This window comes from Ambystoma mexicanum, chromosome 7q (genome assembly GCF_040938575.1).
Source record: "Ambystoma mexicanum isolate Mex_15411 chromosome 7q, UKY_AmexF1_1, whole genome shotgun sequence".
In the NCBI taxonomy this organism is placed as follows: Eukaryota; Metazoa; Chordata; class Amphibia; order Caudata; family Ambystomatidae; genus Ambystoma; species Ambystoma mexicanum.
Genome location: NC_090941.1, coordinates 45,897,537 through 45,918,470, shown reverse-complemented (window position 1 = coordinate 45,918,470; position 20,934 = coordinate 45,897,537). Strand labels below are relative to the sequence as shown.

General features: G+C 46.7%; 1 protein-coding gene across 3 annotated transcripts in view; it reads left to right on the top strand.

Annotated features, from left to right (window-relative positions):
• OFD1 (OFD1 centriole and centriolar satellite protein) overlaps positions 1-20,934 on the top strand; it is a 1,295,367-nt gene that overhangs the window by 1,081,193 nt on the left and 193,240 nt on the right. For all 3 annotated transcript variants that reach the window (XM_069640569.1, XM_069640570.1, XM_069640572.1), the window contains one exon: positions 215-337. In XM_069640569.1, the coding sequence (XP_069496670.1) occupies positions 215-337 (123 nt within the window). The remainder of the gene's footprint in view (positions 1-214; positions 338-20,934) is intronic.

Sequence of the window (20,934 nt, the reverse complement as noted above, 5' to 3'; positions counted from 1 at the left end):
ATACCAAACATATACGTGGGGGACAAATGGGTGTGCCATTTCGACAGGAGATGTTTTGAACCAAGTGGTGGTGTTGTAGAGTGCGTCCTTAATTAATGCCATGTCCAAGGTTTGCTCATTCAAAGTCCAGCCTCTCCCTCACTATTCACCCATATGTTTGCTCCACTTTTGTAATTTGAGGCTAACAAGACTATTGTTCCCGTTTTCCCTCCAGCTCAGGATGCCTTTCCGCAGCAGCTTGAAAGTGATGTGTCCCTTCCATCTGTGAAGAGCGACAAAGGGAACCCTGTGACAGCGACCTTGCCAGCCGCATCGACAACGTCACAGCTGGACTTTGGTGAGTTCCCTTCTAAGAACACCCATGAAGACTTGCTCTCCAATCTTGACTCTAACTTTCCTTCTGTCCTCATTCTCCTTGATCTATCCTCTGCTTTCGACACGGTCAACCACTCCATCCTGCTCAATCGTGTCAGTGACAACCTGGGGTCAGTCCCTTGCCCGGTTGACCACCTTTCTCACTGATCAACCCTCCCAGGTCCAACTTGGGTCTTTCCTCTCTTCTATCTCTCTCACTACTTGTGGTGTTCCCCAGGGGTCTAACCTCTCTCCCTAGCTCTTTAACCACTACCTGGCACCTCTGGTCCACTGCATCTCTACGTTCTGCTCTAACTGCAAGATGACACCCAGCTCTCCTTCAGGCTCCCCTCAGACTCTTCTGCTCCTTCTCTCATACCAGACTGTCTGTCCGAAATTCAGGAATGGTGTGCCGCCAACGATCTCTGCCTTAATGCCAGTAAGACTCAGATCCTCCTCATTAGGACACCTGCTCCCACCTTCCCTCTCTCACTCTTGCCACCCACCCTGGGTGCTTTACATGCTCCTTTCTGTGAGGCTAAGAACCTTGGTGTCATCTTCGACTCCACCCTCTCCTTCTCTCCTCACATCTCTGACGTCTCTAGAAAGTCATACTATCAGCTGCACCTCCTCAGAGGTATTCTTCCTTTTCTCACTTCTCCCCAGAATCTCATGGTCTCCAGAGCCCAGGTCCTCTCTAGGCTGGACTACTGCAACAGCCTCTTTCTAAATCTGCCTACCTCTACTCTTCGCCCGTTAAAACTAATCCAGAACTGGACTGCAAGACCTGTCCTTGTTCTCAAGCCCAGGGATTGTATCTCTCCAGCCCTGAAATCGCTCCACTGGCTCCCTGTGGCTGCAAGACCCTCTGCATCGTCCACAAGGCCTTCTGGGGCCAGGGCCCACACTACATCCAACTTTCTCTTCTTAAGCATCTTCCTTCTTGAGTCCTCCACTCACCTACCTCCAACTATCTGAGGGTCAGAAAGTGGGGTGTAGATCTCTGTCCTCGGCTGGGGCCTCCCTCTGGAACAGCTCCCCTCAAACCGCAAGACCACCTAAGGTCCCGCAAGCAACTCAAGACCTTCCTCTTTGCTTCCACTTTTTCTCTCCCTCTACCTTGCTGATGTCCCGGTCTGCTCTATATACTGGTTACCTGGCCACCCACTGAACTTACTAGACCAGGCTCCTGCACAACCAGGTGCCCTTGCACTGCCTCCGGTCCTCCCAACCACTTAAGGGACTTTATCTGTAACCCTATAGTCCCCTGACTCTCTGCACTTCTGAGCCACCTCCGGCAGCACTTACAAGTTACATGCACTCTCCCCTCGCCCCCCTGGTTCTTCTCCACCTCCCCCGCACTTGTGCAATCTGAATGACACATTGCCTAGTAAGATCGTTGTTTGTCCTCCTTCTGTCCTCCCTTCCTTTGTCGTCTTGTCACACCTAGAAACACTTTGTACAGGCGCGTTATAAATGACTTGTACCATAAGAAACCCAAAGTGAGTGCCCCTGTCGCCTAACAAATATATATTTCTACGTGGATGATAGAGTTCTGCAGTGACTTGAAAGCAAAAGTTCTAGTAACATTTACATGACTGTTATGATAATATAATCATGTGCATAATGTGTCAGATTTGTTATAAATATAGAATTTTAGTGGATGTTGCATTGCTTTTGCATGCCGTCTTGTCCAAAGACGTTTGCCGCTATTGATATGGTTTCACAGCACTGTATCTGATCCAGAGGTTAATTGACTGCACAGACGAGGTGTCTGGTCAATCAGAATCTAATGGCTAGATGCATGGTGCATTGCAGGCAGATTGCCTGTATGTGGTGATTTACAGGCGTGCTGCTGGATTTGGAGCGTGCTCAGAACTGGGACTGCACTGAGGTAGGCGTTGAGGTGAATAAAAGAACAGCTATCAGCCTTAAGAAGTGGTCATATCAGGGAATTGGTACTGGAAATTTCAGAGGAGTCCTGGCAGCGAATTTGGCATAGAGCTCAGAAAAGTTCACGCTGTGCGATAGTGAAAGAAAATGCCTTCAACGTTTGTTTTAGGTGGTATTTCCCCCCAAGTAGACTCCATTCAATGAATGCAGAATATCCAGATACATGTTGGCATGGATGTGGGGATCGGGGGGCATATGGCCCACATGTGGTGGCACTGTCCGCTTATCCAAACGTTCTGGCTGGAGGTGAGGTCAAAGATTAAGGAGATTACGGGCTCTCTGCTCCCCATGGACCCAAGAGTGCTGCTACTGTGGGATGCTCTAGAAAATGGGGCTTTCCCAATGACAGGACACAAGGCAGCTTTCATCTCACAGCTGCTTATTGCTGCTCGCATTACAAGAGCTCGGTTTTGGAAAACGATAGACGGCCCGCAAATAGCTTACTGGTGGATAAAAGTATGGGAACTGCTGGGCCTCGAGAAACTCAGCCATGCTGGAAAGGAAACTCAAAATTTGGAGCCCGTTTTTGGACTATGCTTCAGACAGAGAACACATGTTTTTTCAACCGCAACTCATGAAGAACTTTATGAAACCTTGACACTTGATGCTGGCCTTGTACATTTATGAATTGATAATCTGTCGACCAGCCCTCTTCTTCTCCCTCCCCGTGTTTGATTTTTGAGTTAACCTCCCTTAATTGGTTGACGACGGAAAATGAGTTGAGGAAGTTGGGTTCAATTTATGACATTTTAAAGCTACTTGGTTTTGAAGAGGGAATGAACTGTACAACAGGGGTAGAGGGGGAGGAGGAGGGGGAATGAGGGGGAGGGAAAGAGAAAGGGAAATGTATTGTTATGGTATTGTTACGCTCACCTGGTATCCACAGGGACGCCACCCAGCTGGGTTACTCGCTGGTATGCTTCTCAGCTTTGCCCTGATGTGGTCTGCGGGGAAGGTTCTGCCTAAAAATACAGGAGGACTGTGTTCAAGACTGACCGACTGGGGTAAGTATCCTACCTCCACCCCTGTATGCTTTCAGTCCCTCTGGTGCCCTCTCCTCACCTTGTGGTAGAATTAGGCGTGCACTCCGTCCTGCCTTCTTTGCAGGGGCGTGTTGTCTTTCATGGGCGAGTGCGGTCCAGTTACTTCACTGACGCCGGCCCGTTTGATATTGTTTAGGTAGGTCTTATTGCTGTTCTTTAGTTTTGTTGCTATCCTGCTTGCCTTTCTTTGTTTAAAATGTCTCTTTTCTCCCTTAGGTATGCTGAGCTTCAGCGCGGTGAACTGGCTTGGTTGAGCCCCGCTGGTAAATGATGGCGCATTAAGAGCGCTATGATGCGGTAAGTAAGCGCTATGCGCGGCGCTGCAAAGTCTTGCCTTTGCTAACCTGTGTTTTCCTTCCTTGTAGGTCGTGGTGTTCTTCAGCGCGAGTGGAATGTCTGGAGTGGTGCCAGCCGAGAGGCGACCAGCCAGGTAAGCCTTTTGAGCAGTTCGTAATTTGTAAATGTCTCTACAGCTTTCTTTAATGTTGCCTCGATCTTCCTCTTTCAGGTCGTTCTGTCCGGGAGGCGTGCAGATTCGAGGAAGCTGTTCTCAGTAGCTGCAAGTGTTTAAAGATGAAGACTGCAGGTAAGATGCTGCTGCTAATGATGTTCCTTTTGTCTCCTTGCAGGTTCTGCTTCTCTGAGGTTCGAGGGAATAGCTGGACACGATGAGCGTCACGTTGCAAGCTGCAAAGTAACACAAAGCATTTTCTGCAGTCAGGGTGTGGTTTATATAGCCCAGGTAAAGTAGTACCAGGGAAAGTAGTTCCAGGCCTGCCACACCCAAAACACTAGACCGCATAGCTTGGTTCTTAGAAACCAAGCTATGTGGATGCCTCCATGTTGGCTGACAATAGAATAAAGTAGTTCCCAAGCACATTGTTGTTCATGATGTATGAGCCTGGCGCCATAGGCGACAGGACTGGCCCATGAGGGCTTTTGAAGAGGATGCCAGGCTCTAGAGGCCCGAGTCCTGACTCCACCTGGCCAATGGGTTTGCCAGAGGGGGTTTTGGGCGAGGGTCGTGACAGGTATTGCCGTTTATTGTGCATTTACATGTTGGAATAAAATCAATAAAAATAATTTTTTAACAAAAGTGGTCATATCTTGGTTTCCTAATTGAACCATTCTTTCTGGACTTGCCCAGATCTGAGCACTTAAACCACAATTTTCTTGCAAACCTGCCAGCCTACACCTCTCATTGCATCATTGCATGGTATTGGTGTCACTTTAACACACAGGTGTATGTGCCTTTTCACTGGTGCAGCCCTCACTACTTACTATGAAAGGATGACTAGTTAAATCTACCTTTATGTAATCACAGTTCTAGGAACGTTTGATGTCAGGACAGAGTAGAGAAAAATGTTCAACATTAAATACACGTAACTATGTAGGCATGTAACTAACATAGGTAGATAATCATTGGAACTGGTACCTCTTGTTGTGCTTTGTTCAGATTCCTGGAATAACCATACCCCCGGTACAAGACAAAGAATTGTGTTTTATTTGCAAAATATAAGAAATTGGAAGCCTGTGTGCAGACACAGATACGTGCACCTCGACTGGCTGATATACTGTATCCACTTGGACTGATCTGACAATTATTCCAGAGCTTTAAGCTTTATTTTATACATCCTTAGTTAGATTGTTTTTGTTCTTGTTCATGGTATCTCTAGTTTACTTGTTTTCTTCCTCTTCCTTTTTAGCCAATTGTGCCTTAATGTTTTAGCTGTAAATTATATGGGGCTGTCCTACGCAGTTCTCCAGATAGGATTTTGGAGTGAGAGTATTTTACTTCCAATTTTTTGGATTGAAGAGTAAATCCAATTTCAAGAGAGTACAAATGATTTTCTTCCTTCGCAAGAGAGTCAAAAGTGTCTGACAACCATCCAATTTGTGTGTACAATTAAAACGTTGTTCGAAAACATAAGTGACAAACCGTTGTATTTCAAAGTGGCTCTAAATGTATTGCACCTGTGGAAAACATTTTTCCCACACAAGAAACTTGTAGATGCATACTACCCAACTTCATCTTCAGGATACTTGGGCACAAACTCTGTTAGGAGTTACTACAGATGCTAGCTAGTTGCATCTGGTGATTCATAAATCAAGTCCCTCACTCTACCAGCATCACTTCTCTGCCTCTCGGGCCTGCTGTTGCTGCCTGGCACTAGCTGCTTGACAGCCACTCCATGCTTTTGCTCCATCTCTCCTTCCCTTTGCTACTTTGATTACCCTGTCTCTCACTTTCTGACGCCCTGCCTCTCTCACCCTTAAGTGTTGTGATGCCACATTTTGCGGTCTGTTTCTCTATCACTCTGCCTCTCCCATCTCTGCATTCTATTGTTGCTTTTTCCATCCTATATCTCGCTGTATAGGTTGATATAACTCCTCTTGCTTTCTCATGTCATTACTCTAGCTATGTTTGTTTTTTCATTTTCTCTATTGTGGTTGCTATTCCTTTTGATTATCTTTCTTGCACTGTCTCTTATGTGATTGTCCTGCCCTTCTCTAATCTTGCGTATTTATTTCCGTCTCTCCCCACCTGCTGTTAATCTGCGTTTTATTTTACTGTCTCCAAATGTCTCTTTTGCTCTGCTTCTATCCCTCACTCCTGTTGTGTGTTTATCCTATTATTAAATATGTTTCCCTTCTCACTGTCTTAGTTGCCCTATCATGTAGTTCATTGCTCTCTTTTCCTGTTGCTCGAATTCCTATTTTGGATTGTCTATTAAGCTCTCTGTATGCTCTCTGTCCCTTCGCCCCTCCCCGCCACACATTTGTTCCTCTGTATTGCCTAGGTTCAGTGTTGCTCTTCCTCTCCTGTTTTAGCACCAATAAATATCCAAAAAGCTGAAAATGCCTTTTCTATTTAAAAATCTAGTGCAGCTTTACCATTGGGTGCTCCTTTTTAGATATGTGCAAACCTTTGTTTGGCCTTTAGGCTGGGAATGATGGTGTTAGAGGTTTGTCTGACCAGGTGCAGCACTTGCTTGAATGCAGATGCTTCATCAACACTGTATGCCATTACAAGTACAAGAGCCCACATATGATGTGTGCTCTGAGCCTTTACAGGTGTGGCAGCCTTAATGAGGTGTGTGTTCTAAGCCATTACAAGTTTAGCAGCCCAGAAGAGATGTATCTGTTCTGAGCCATTACAAGTACAGTGGTCCTTATGGGATGTACGTGTTCTACTTCTGAGACATCACATGTATAGCAGCCTTGATGAGGTGTGTGTTCTGAGCCATTACACATGTAGTAGTCCTCATGGGATGTGCTTCTTCTGAGCCATTACTAGTATAGCATCCCAAATGAGATGCATCTGTTCTGAGCCATCACAGGTATAGCAGCCCTGATCAGGTTTGTGTTCTGAGCCATTACAATCACAGTGGCCCTGAAGAGTTGTGTTCTGAGCAATCCCAGGTATAGCAGCTATGATCAGTTGTGTGTTATGAGCCGTTACAAATAGAGCATCCAGGATGAAATGTGCATGTTCTGAATCACTGAACATTTAGTAGTCCTTCTGATAATTCGAAAGTTAAGTCAACTGTGTTACAATTGAATGTTACCTGCAACTTAAATGCATATGTCTAATGCAGACTCATTAACTCACCTATTTACAGGATTTGAACTAACAGGCTATACAATCTCTGCAGCAGTGTTATTGACCCACTGAGCTGCCTTTCCCAACAGGCAGTTGACTCTGAATGGCACATAGGGTTAGGGCACTGGCAGTTCCATTTTAGGCTTGCCTGACATAAATGGCTTGCCAAAAGCTCTAAGCCTGTTTGGACTATCCCACATTGGTCAGGAGATTCATAATGAAACTTTGAAATGTGCGAGATTTTTGGCAATCGGACTCAGTAATCGGACATGGGAGAAGCAAAGGTTTTGAAAAGCGTAAGACCGAGTAGAAGATATTGAAGTATATGACAGCAATGCCATCTTCTCACACTGTTGGAGGTTGGTCGGAAGAGCGCAGACACTGTTCTTGTTCTGTACTTTAGCTTGCTGCAGACAATGCCAACACATGTTTGTGCTTTCTTAACAGCAGCTCTGTTAAGAAAGGCAGGTACTGTCCCAAAACATAGCAGCCCTGCTAAGAAATGTGGGCATGATGCAATCAGCCCTGCTGGGAATATTTGGCATTGTCGCATGACATGCGTACAGTATAGCAGCTCCCTTAATAAATTAGGCTACTTCGAGGGGATTGGGTCCTCCGACGTATTCCATATCTATGACAGCAATTACCACAGCTGTGCTGCTTCGGAAAATCTTTGGCGTCTGCGTCGATGACGTCGATACGCCGCCCTCGAGGACCTCCTCCGACGGCCGACGTCACTGGATGTTATAAGTAGGACGCACGACGCCTGTAGCCTCAGTTCCGTTTTTTCTGCGAATGTGTTCGCTTCGGAGATCTCGGAGCGCCTCGACTCTTTGGAGCTTCTGTACTTTCTCGGTTCTTCGAACCTGTTCGTATTGTGAAGTCTTTCTTTGTGATGATGTCTACCTCGTCTTCCACACCGCATCCGGGCTTTAAGAAGTGCGGGGACTCTGGGTCCAAGATGTCGGTAACAGACTTGCACGACACCTGCCTCTGGTGCCTCGGGGAGGTCTGCGACACGGATGACTGTGTCGACTGCCAGTCGCTCACGTCCAAAGCCTTGCGGGAGCGCAAGAAGAAGTTATCGGTAGGTAAGGTGTCCTAGCCACGGAAGTCGAAGTCTGCGGGGCTTTCGACGGACGATTTGAGGGGCGACTCTCCGCGTCGTCGTCGGAAGTCCAGTGGGTCTCGGTCCTTGAGTCGGTCCCGCCTCTCCTCTGCCTCTTTGAGGCACTCCCGGAAGCGCCGTCATCTGTCGCCTTCCCCATCCTCATCCGAGGACTCCGCCCGTCGGCGGGTCGCTAACCCCACCAAGCTTGCGACGCCGGAGGAATGGGCTTCCTTCGGGAAGAAAATGTTGGCGATTCTCGAATCGCAGCGCACTGGTCCATCCGCGCCTCCGAGTGGGGTCGGTCGTGATCGGTCGAGAGACACCGCTCGCACGCCTTCGGGCTCGGCTAGTCGGCGCGATTCGCGGGTGAGGTCCCGCTCGGACAAGGAGAATCGTTCTCGTCAATGCCCGTTCCAGGTCCCGGTCCTCAACGCTCTTGAGACCGTGTGCACCTGTGGTGTCTTCGAGGAAGACGTCGACACTGGTGGCCCGAGGTTGTCGACGGACTCTTTCGTGGCCCCGCCTCCGAAGAAGTCGTCAACGCCGTCGGCGCCCAGGCTGTCGAGAGACACGCTCGGGGCTCCGGCCTCGAGGACTGTGTCGACGCCATCGATGCTGTCGGCGCCGCGTTCGGCGTCGACGCAGATTCATTCGACGCCTTTTGAGGCTGTTTCGACAGGGGTTCCCCGGGGCTCATTGGAACCACCTAGAAAGGCTCTGGCAAAGGTCAAGCATGGCTTTGTTCCACATTCTGTGCCTTCTTACCGCCAGCTTGAGTTTATTTCAGAGGTGGATGAGGGCTCTGATGATGGCATGGTTCCAGATACGGTGCCGGACAAGATTCTCTCGGGCCATAGCCGAATTGAGGGCCTGCGGCAGTCCCTGCACGATGCCAGTGGGCTGGACACCTCTCCGGAGGTGGAGTTTTGTAGGCCTGAGCCTGGCACTCATGCCGACTCCTCGTACCGGCGCCTTATTTCCGTGGGTCACCGAGTACTTGGGATGGTCTGCTCCCCAAGGGGATTTTCTTCAGGATGACCCTTACGGATATCCTCGACCAAGGTCCACCAACTGACCCGGTACTGCTGTTCCCTATGGCTCTACAGAGGAGGGTGGCGGCGGCTTGGACTGCTCCGGAGAGTCTCCCGGCAGTGGGCAAGTCTTTGCCGTGAAAATACCGCCGAGCCAGTAGCGACCCCTGCTACTTGACCAAGCACCCCACTCCGGAGAGTTTGGTGGTGCAGGCGGCTACGGCCCCGGCAAAGCAGGCATCTTATCTTACCATCTCTCCTGATAGGGACGATAAGCGTTTTGACGGCTGCGCGACGAAAGTTTTCTTCAGGGGGTATGGCGCTTCAGACGGCGAACTCCATTTGTGCCTTGTCACGTTTCACGCACACTCTGTGGAACTGTTTCCTTAGCGGCTGAACATATTCCCGAAGAGGACGAACGGGATGGTTTCCTTGCCATGGTTCAGGATGGCAAGGATGCAATGTGTGAGGCCGTTCAGTCGGGTTTGGACATGGCAGATTGCGTCAGCCGGTCCATGGCGGTGAGCACCGTGATACGCAGATTTGCGTGGTTGCGGAATTCGGGGTTTGCTCCTGATGTGCAGGCCCGGCTCCTCAACATGCCCTTTGACGGGGAACATCTTTTTGGCAGCAAGGCAGACGAGAGCCTTGAGAGGTTGCAGACCTCCAAAGCTGCAGCGAAGTCGTTGGGCGCTGCAGTTCGCCAACCTCCGCCTTTTCGTCCTAGGGGACGCTGCAAAGTGTTTGGGACAAGCTGACACTAAGCAGACTTTGTCTCGCTGGATTATTCTGGCTATTTCTGAGTGTTACCGTTTGGCGGGAAAGGACCCACCGGTCGGCTTGCGGGCCCATTCTACCAGGGGTATGGCGGCCCCTACTGCCCTACAGAGGGGTGTTCCTATTCGTAACATCTGTGAAGCAGCTACCTGGGCTTCGGTCCATACTTTTGTACGTCACTACTCCCTCGATTCCATCCGTGGGCAGGATCTGGACTTTGGCAAGGTGATCCTTTGCTCCGCAATTTGATTGGGCATTCTAAATTTCATTTTCTAAATTCTTTTCCCACCTCCTTGCATTGGTACTGCTTTGGGAGTCTGTCATAGATATGTAATACGTCGGAGGACCCAATCCCCTCGAAGAACAAGTTACTCTCTTACCTGGTAACTTTCTTTCGATGGGATGGTCAGACGATGTATTGCATATAGCTCCCTCCCTGCCTTCCCCGCTACAGAATTTCTTATGCGATTGCAGCTTACGTTTCCGCAAGGCTTTGTGTGGTCAGACTGGCAGAGGATTGGTGCCACACGTTCTGGGGGGAAAAAACTACAACTGAGGCTACGGGCGTTGTGCGTCCTACTTATACCATCCAGTGACGTCGGCCGTCGGAGGAGGTCCTCGAGGGCAGCGTATCGACGTCATCAACGCAGACGCCGAAAGATTTTCCGAAGCAGCACAGCTGTGGTGATTACTGTCATAGATATGGAATACGTCGTCAGACCATCCCATCGAAAGAACGTTACCAGGTAAGAGAGTAACATGTTCTTTGCTCCCAAAATGTTGCTTGATTCATTGGCATCTTTTCTGGGTGTGTCATTTCTGCTTCATGTGACGTCACCAATCTCCTCTTTCACTCATCTTCACACTTCTTCCGTAACTTCCCTCAGAAGACCGTCATTTCGTGGGGGATACATCATATAGGGCTTTCCCAATGGATACCTTGCTTCGAGGACTCTTCGTGGTATAGGCACCATTACTGGCTTTGCGCATGTCACAATTTCCGGCTGCCAACATATCGGCAGAATGGTGCCGAGACTTCCGGTAGAGGTACTTGGCTCCTCCTCTACACTCCCCACTCTAGTGGATTTATCACCCACTCTCCCATTAGTCTTCAAATCTAGAAATCCTTTTCTTCAGAAGTGTTTCTTTGGCGTCCATATCTTTATTACTCCTTTCAGACATCCTGCTGATTTCACATATCAACACTCCTGGTCATAAGACTACATTGTCCATTCCGGCTGCTGTAGATTCATCTTCCCACATACTTCTCGTGGTTGCTCAGATACAGGAATTTTGTTCCCTCAGGTACATGAATGAATACTGGCCTTAACATACTCTCTGATTTCTTCATCTGTCAGCTCTTTGGGTCCAAACCCTGACTCAACATCAATCATGATCTTCATCCCTGATACTTTCGTTGCTGTCTTCTTGCACTGTGTGATTATTATTCTGATCACACAGAATCCAAACATGATGATCACCAACAAGGCTCCAAGAAACTTGGAAGATATTCACCATTCATTGTGGAACCCATGAGAAGATTGATGCAAACCAGCTGTCATCAGCATTGTCTTCTACTTCATCTTCTATCTTGACGTGTAAGTACGTGAGCATCGTTATGGCTTCTGTCAAGGTCCCATTTTCATCATCTTGACAAGCTTTGAATGTGCAACATGATTCTCCGATTTTGGCACAAACACCTCCATAAATGGCTGTAATCATGTCCATGACAGATCTATTTTGAAAAGTCATCAGTTTTATCATTCTCATTTCTTCCTTGGTAGCATTGAATCCCTTTATGCTAGTGTTGATCGTCTGCAGGAGCTCCCACCTGGTTATCTGTAACCATCTGGCATTTTCCATCGTTTGGATCCCTGGCATAAAGATTGTTGTGAATATCGCTGAAGTCTGGCTGAAAAAACTGTTGATACAGAATGTCATTGAAAGATTCTATTGACTTAGCTGAGAAGTAGTTCTCCCTTTTTGTTCGATTGAGGAATCCAACTGACTTCCTCTTTCTCAGGTGAGCATCTGCTTTTGGAAATTCTCCAATGTTCAGGTCACTCTAAGGTATCACCAATGCTGGAACATGAACAAACACTATAGAACATAGTCCTCCCCAATCCTTGGGCAGCTTCATGTTTGCTCTGGATGCACAGGCCTAGTAGTGACCCATTATCACTACTGTTCCATCCTTCATTCCTGGTATATCGAAGATTCGACTGCACTGCTGATTCTCTCCAACTTTTCTTGTGCCAGTGTTTCTGAAGCATAGCTTTGCACTAGCCAGAGGCACTATCTGCAGTGGGTCTCCTTTATCCTCAACCCATGTCAGCAATTTTACAAACTTCGGCCATAGAGGTTTGAATCTTTTTTCCACACAATTGTTAACTGGTTTGTGATGTCCCGTTACTGCCACAGCTCTGCATACGACTATACCTTCTTCCCAGCCATCCGGAGAAAGTACGGTTCCCCATATCTGCATATGTCCTCTCCTTGCATCTTCGTATTTCTTCATCAGTTTTTCCTTAGCAATTGAGCTTCTTATTTATCTCCCATGTGATTCCTGCTCCCTTCATTCCGGGTTGCTCGTATCTTATCACATGATCTCTGGTGTGTGCTCTTGCTCTTGTCTTTAAATCTTGAACATAATCATCTTCTTCTGTAGCTGACCATTCCGTCACCCATACCAAGAGTGCTGTTCGACCCTGGAATTGACCTCATGTATGGCAGAGTGCAAGGTGAGTCAGGCAATGATCTGTCTGGATGTCTATTTCTATAGCTATGAATATCTTGGACTGCCCCATAACATAAGGTAGGAGAGCACAAACATAACAATCCTCCTCAGAGGTTCTTTTTCCCACCTCTTTCATGTGTTGATACCACATGTTGTTTCCCAAATGTGCTGTACTGTCTAGATAGCTGTTTAACTCATAATCTTCTTCCCTTGCACCTTGCTTAGGTCTCTTTCTTGCAAGGGTAATGCGGTTATAATGCTCATGGAGTATATCAGTAATCATCCTTCCTACTGGGGAATTATAGGAACACTTGTCGGAGAAATGGGTGGTTTTACATGCATTACTGGTGTAGGGATTATCACATATGGCCTTGGTCTTTTTGCAACAGCTGATTCTGCATACGTCACTGGAGTGGGAAGAATCAAGGGGACGCCTATCTTTATGGGAGCATCAAAGTAAGCAGCGTGGATCATTAAAACAGAAAAACAATAGATGCTGAGCATGCATATATTATGCACCAATATAGGAGACCCCACCACTGGTGTCTCTCCACACGTCATCGAGTATGCTCACTTTCTGGAACTGCTTTATTTTCAACGGTCCACATTGTGCCTGTGTACTACTTTTAAGGATGGAAAAAATCTTTTTAATCAGTCGGCTTTGTTAGATGCTCACTTAGCTACCGAATTTGCTAAATTATCGCTGCAAGCAATCTTCTAATCGCAGGGCCATTCTTAGGATCCTACACAAAAGTACGTATGTCAGTGCTGCGCCCAACAAGAGCAGGGTAAATTCGCAGTATAAAAATGCGAGGAGTGTATGGCTATCAACATCAGATAGAACCAGGGATTTACCCAAAGAGATACTCAGTGAGGAATGAATCTGGGAACTGTTCCCTTTTCTAGTTGTATATGAAATCAAGATCTGCCATTTTTTTGCACTTCAGCACTTTCAAAAGTCCAATTAAAGAGATTCCTGTGGCTCTAGAACGATGATTTTTGCACTCCTGCTAAAATATCTATAAAGACTGTCTGGGGCTAGCCACAGTCCAAATGTACATTTGCATTTATTTAATGCGCAATCTTAGCGTCCTTCTTCCACGTCATCGATCAAGTCTGCACCAGCTGAACTGCTTCTTCTTGTCTTGCTTCCGAATCAACGGGTGGGGGTGTATCGTCCTCACCAGCATACGGCTTCACGTCACGCACGTGAATCAAGGCGTGCCTTTCATGGACTTTTATTGCAGAGGGAGTGATATTTTCGATGATAAAATGGTCCACTAAAACAGCGCTCATGCCACTTCCTTGTGAAGTTGCGCACTAAAACGGGGTCTTCAATAAACAACTTCCATACAGATAGCAGTTTCTCACCTCCGCTTTCTGAATGGTCTTCATCCGTGTCCTGAGACCGACACCCCTTATGCTTGAGTTCATCTGGAATGACAAGAGATACTAGCGGTCATACATGTCAAATACATACGAAACTAATTTCCTAACAATTCTGCAGTCGTCTGGGCATCACTTCTACTCCTCGATTGAGGGGACAGGGGCGTTCTCAGTGCCTTCCTGGCACAAACTCATGGGGTGTGACGTGTTGGTCCGACCCAGGCTGATTCCTCAATGCATATAATGCAAGGGACAGGCAATACTGCCATCCCTTCTTCATTGTCAATTTGCGTTTAGCGATTCTTTCTTTGAGTAGACCGCCAAGTCTCTCAAATATCCTGTTCACTTGCTGGTCATAAGCAGAAGAAAGTGTGTGTTTTCTACTAAGCATTAGGCTAATCTGTTTGAATAGGTAATTAACAAAATGGGGCCCATTGTCGGATCTCGGCACCTCACATACCCATCTAGGAAAAACTTCTCGGACTAAACACTTCACAGCGCAAGTGAAGGTGTGTGTACATGGACCAGCTTCAATCCATCTTGGAAAGGGGCACACCCCCACTATCATATACCTATATCCACTACATACTTGCAGCATATCGACATAGTCGATATGTAAATGCTGAAAAGGTCCGTTTGGTCGAGGAATCACTCCTCTAATTGTTCGCAGCGTGCGCCCAGCGGTAAAGTTTTGGCATACGATGCAATTTACTACATAAAAGGCAACGTGTTCTAACAGGTTCGGTATGAACCAGTCCTCGGCAATAGCTGCTGCAAGGCTTTCCCTAGTTACATGTGCAGGGTAGTGCAAGTGCTACCCTTAATAAGGCTACAGGCATCACCTGCTTTCCCGTGCTCTCCTTTCGCCACAATGCTTCAGAGGGGCATAAAGAACACCCCCTCCGTTGCCACAATTCTTGCTCTTCCTGTAAAGCACTGCCTTGAAATTCCATCAACTGTGTTCTGAACAAATGATTAAACCCTTCATTTACAATCATAATCGTGACCACTTTTTCGTTTACATCTGGAGTATCAAAACTAGAAATAACTGGGGAATATGCAACCCTTTTGGCCTCTTCGTCTGGGGCTTGGTTCCCACATGAGAGAAAATCAGTTCTCTTAGTATGTGCTGCGCATTGAACTATTGGTTTGGCTACTGGGAGTTGTCGTGCCTTAATAAGCCTGTCCAATAATGCTGCGTCCTGCACTGGTGTTCCGTCCGCTCGGAGGTAGCTCCTCCTTTTCCAATGTGCTAGCCCTGCATGCACGGTTGACGTCACGTAGGCAGAGTCACTGTACACTGTTACTTCCTGCCCTGCGTGTTTCTCGAGCGTGCCAATAAGCACCACCAATTCTGCAGCCTGTGCCGAACAGTGAGACGATAGTCTTGCACTTGCTACCACTTCAAATTCCCCATTAGCTCTGTGCCTTACCACAGCTGAACCTGAATGCCTTTCCCCATCAGTTTGATACGTTTTTGAAGACCCGTCAATAAAGAGAACCCCTCTCCATTTCCTCATTCCAGTCTAATTTTTTCCTTATTCACTTGGGCTTTCTTCAAAGCCTACAAAAGGGGTCTCGTGTATGAACTATAATCAAATACCCATGCTCTAACATAGTTGCACAATCCCAGATACTGTTGCATTTGCTTTATCGTGTGCGGTTTTGGTGTTTTCATAATTGCCTCAGCTCTTTCAGGTGTGAGTTTCTTTCCTTCATGCGAGATTAAGTGGCCTATATACAACACCTCCTCCTGACAATATTGCAGCTTCTCCTTGTCTACTTTATATCCTTTGTCTGCTAAAATAGTCATTAACTAAATTGAATCTCGCCTACACTCTTCTTCAGTATTGCTTAGGTCCATCTGCAGGACCCTATTAAACATAAATGGAGATTCACAATACCCATGGCGCAAATAAGTGCTCTTTAGCTTAGTCTGACAAAACGTGAATGACGTAAGGCCTTGGGAGTTCTTATGCAACGGGATTGAGAACAACGCATTTTTCAAGCCAATCGCTGTGGAATATCATGCCTCTGTGGGGATACCACATAAAATCGTCGCAGGATTCGGAACTAAAGGAAACTCTGCCTCTACAATCTGGTTAATTGGCCTCATGTCATGTCCTGAATTAATCTCCTCAACCCTCTTTTCGATTTCTTCACAGGATACACAGCAGTATTACACGGTGACACTGACATTACCAAGATACCCTGGTCCATCATAGCTGATATAGTCTTAAAAATACCCTCATCCGCCAATGGGGACATTGGGAGCTGTCTTGCTCGAGGTAAAATTGATCCTGGTTTCTGCTTGATCTTAACTTCTCCCACCCCCCTCAATAGACCTATGTCATAGGGGCCTGTAGTCCATAAAGAGGTTGGCACTTTTTACAAATCCTCATCAACAAATTCTGGGCGCTGCCGCACTATCACCATTCGCTGTGGAATTTTCCTTTTCTCTATTCTGATCCAATATGTAATACTCATCTTGAATACTACTTCATCAACTGATGGATCAACTCTAAACATATATTTGTCTGTGACGTCAGTCAATCTATATCCTTCCCCAACGGCAATTACCGTTCTCCATGGCCTGCCCTCATCATCGGTTTCTTAGAGCATGGCCAATTCCCCTCGCATTATGGCTGCATGTAACTCTAGGGGAATAGAATTCCCCCCCCCCCTCTCGATCATAGGTACCTGTGGCCTGAACAAGAACTCATCAGGTATCCTCATAATCTTTCCCACTATGCCCGGTAGCCATGTCAACAAAATGCGTACCCTATAAGGAAAGACTTCTGGCTCTAATGGCATTCTTCACAGAGCCCTTTGCCATGTAAACTCCGTTTTAAATTCACCCATGTTTAGATAATGTATCCCTGGAGTGGAACACTCTATGCCTTCATCAGTAAAGGAAACCGTCATATTTAGCTTAGTCATTAAATCTTGGCCCAAAATATTAACCAGAGTCTGCCTTGAATACAACAATGGAACATACATGTCACACTCTCCTATAGAGACTGGTAATTCATTGGTAAAAGGAACTCTACTTGTAGCTCCAGAGAAGCCCTGAGTATTCGTGGCATTTCCCAATAACTGATATTTTCTCTCTCGTATACGTGAGCGAGTTGCTCCAGTGTCTACTAAACAAGAAAATGATTTGCCTCCTATGGTAACATCAACCCTTGGTTCCTCTTGGGGGTTCGGTGTCACTGATAGTAGTGAACACATCAAGTCACCCTGTGAGCTGTCCTATTGTGTGTACATGCTCATCCCCGTACCTGTAAAAGGACTTCCTCCCATGACAACGACACCCCCTACTCTAGGTGTCAATAACTGTCCCGTGTTTGCACTCTGTTGTATCTGCATGGGTGCATGCTGTGAGTGCACTTGTGGCAGAATCAATGGTGCTGGCAATGCCTGTTGTATTTGTGGCGCTTGTGCTTGATACACGTCTGATCTTGGGCAAACCATCCCTATTTTGTGAGCTATGTGCTGGAGGATAAGCTGTCGCCCCTCTTGAGAATTACCCATTCTGTACATACCCTTGGCTCCCACATGTTTGCGCGATGTGCCCCGTCATGCCACATGTCCAATATATAGGAGGGGGCTCTTCTGACCAGCCACCCTTGATTAAAACCTCCTTGCATATTTTGGTTATCAATCTGCATATTCTGAAATCTGCTCAGGTTATTTTGGAACCCGACCTGATTATTCTGGAAACCACCTCTTCCTCTGAAATCCATTTACTCGCGGCGTGAACCCATTCCCCTCCTTGATCTATTTGGCGTTGACTATTTGCCTGTGATGTACCCACCGCTTGCTGCGTTCCCAGTACTTCTCCGCTTCAGTACCGCCCCTTGTATGGCATACTTGGACAATTTCTTCTGAACTAACTTAGCCTCCTCAAGTTTCCTAGCATCTTCTTCTTATGTTTCTCTTGTATCAGTTGACAGTGATGCGCAATAGTCAACTGTATTTCTGCCCATGGCTTTGCTTCCATTTCCACTAACATTTTGAGCTGCCTCTGTACTTGCTCTGGTAATCCCTGACACAAAATCTGGTAAAATACTGACACTGATTTCCGCCACAGCTCCCTTGTTTCCAAAGTCCAGCGTTCCTAAAGTCCAGCGTTCCTGAATACTTTGAATGTAATCAAGCTGATCTTCGTCATCTTTCATTTTACGTGCCAAAATTGCACCCATATCTGACGTATCAGGATTCTGTACCCGGAGTGCTCGCCAAACACCCGCTCGGCAATTCTTAAATGGCGCTCAGTCATGAGCCGTGTTCTGTGCCGTGACACTTAAGTAGCATGCTAACGTCCAAATGTCAACAGCCCCTTCCCCAGGAATGACTGCTAGGAGACCCTTAATGTTCCCCTATGGCTAGAGTATTTCCTACTTTCATCTTTTCTAGCTCATTAATCCATTTCTGCACCCACCGTAGGGAGTTTACATCTTAAATTATCCTTATCCGTTTGTGGTCAGGGGATATACTGCGGTCTGGCCCCTCCTTTCTTCAATAAGGGGAACTGCGTGTTCCCAAATCTGCAATCGGCTCCCATCGTCTGCCTATCCATAGTGGGGACAATGGTTCCTGATGGTCTTCTACCTGGCAATGACCTCAGCCTGTTCACATATGGTGGCGACTCTCCCATCTCACTATGCAACCGTCCTTTAAGTCGCTCTCTATATGCCAAAGGATCTGGCGTTGTAGCTTAAGGTTGCTCTAGGCCAGACCATCTCACTGCCTTGTCTGTCTGCAGACATTCCTCAGGACCGCATGCACTTTCTCCCTCCTCCCCACGGAAGGTTTCCCTGTCTTCGTCTAACATATCTAGTCCCCAACTAGTATGACTCTCGTCACTTTCGTCCCTATTTAAGGTCAGTCTGTCCAAGGACAAGGCTCTATGCTCGAGACAAAATGGGCTTCCTTTTTCGCCTTGTGATTGGGCAACTATAGATCATTCTTCCTTCCTTCTGCTTCCTGATTCACCATTTGGTCTCATATCTTGATAGGCTCTATCGATCCTATCTCCGATGCTGCCTATGTCATAATTCTCTTCTAAGGTTATCCTCGATGGCCCTGACATTGCGCCCTGTGACAGGAGGAACTTTTCTACGTGGCTCCACGATATTACTGGACTTGGTTCCATTAACTCTTTCTCAATGCGATAGATATTGTGTTCTGTATGTCTCATTTTCCGCCTAGTTCCCTTTGCTTCATGTCTATTTCCTCTTCTTGTTGTTTCTCTTCCCTTCTTTCATTTGCTCTACGCACCTCCTCTTCCCTTCGACTTGGCATTCTTTTATCCTGTAATCTCTGAGCTTCTTCCTCTTCTCCTCCAACCTATCTCGTTCTTCAATTGCTCTCAGCTTGTTGTCATATTTCCTTTGCTCCTCTGCCGTTTCTTCTTTCTTTTGCAGCTCGTCTTGGTACATTTGTTCTCGCCTTTGTCTATCCTTTTTCTTGTGGTCGCTGTCTTTCAATCTTTTCCTTTGTACTGTCTTTTCTATCCTGTTCATTTTACCTTTGCCTTACTTCCTCGATACTTTTCCCATCGAGTTTAAACAATATCTGTCTGCCCATCCATTTTTTTTGCACAAGCGTAACCTTGTTAGCTTTATCCTTTTCTCCTTTCCATCTCTTAAACTCTCGTTCTATATCTAGGGTCACATTTGGTTGTTCACTTTTCTGCTCTTTGTCTTGTAAGACCTTAAAGGTCTCTTCTTTTCCTCTAGTCTTTTCTGAGCTATCATCACTGCTATAAGCAGGCGGTTCATGTATCAGATTACTATATTCTGTTGCTGCCTTTAATTCCCTTAATGGATACAATCCTTCATATTTTGTACTATCGCCACTTACTTCAGGCGAGGTAAGGGGAGCAGAAGGCTTGGCACCTTCCTCCCTACACTGATTAAGCATCCAATCCTCAGGAGGCGGATCTTCCAGTTCCTCCTGATACATTTTCCAGAGCTCTAAACTAGCTAGCCTTTTCTCCAATTTCTTCCTTGTGTACGCAGCGTGCAAGTATGTGGTCATGTGTTGCAAAACCGCTTTTGACAGCGATTCCCCCTTGTGGCCATGGCATGAACATTTTATATTCTGTACCCTTTACCCATTCCGCACTATACTGTTTGAGCTTGGGTGCGTGTTTTGGCAGAGTTCTGCAAAGGTGCATCAGTGGAGTACCAATCCCCATTGTGACAAGTCTTAATTGACTGTCGATACTTATCGTTGACACAAAATACGTTTCAGAAAAATAACAAATATGAGCGTGCACCATCCTCACCGCTCAAAGCCTCTACTTCTCAATTACTCCAATCTACCTGTTCAGTTGGCGCTGACGACTGAAAAGATAGATAACCTTTTCCTCTCCTTTAACTTCACAATTTTACTTTTGTCGCTCCTCGACACCTTTCTTAAACTTCAAAATACACAAACATACTAGTCGACCTTACATATATCTTGTCATGACACTCCTCTTAGCCCCTTAAATACTCAGACTGGAGTTTGAATCATTTCCTATCATAGATGTGTCTATGCGCCGCCTAAGTACCCACTTGGGTTTTGAAATTACTCCTTCTAAATGCTCCTTGAGCTAGGACTCTGGGCTTTCTTTGACGCTCTTCGTCAAACATTAATCAACCCCCTGTTACTTTATTCTTTTATCACAATCCCCATTCCGAAGACCATCTGACCGGAGGATCTGTTGTCATATCCGTTCTCCCTGGCTCAGTCTGGTTTAATGCATTCTGCCACTAAGGTGCACCTAGCTGCGATCTCCAGGTACAACAGTGCTGCAGGGGTGCCATCCCTGTGGTCTCACCGGCTGGTGAAGGAGTTTTTGCGTGGGCTGTTGCAGTCTTTTCCACCTGTCCAAGACTCATGAAGTCACTGTTTGAGCCCATGTGTCAAGAAAGGAAGAAGGCCTT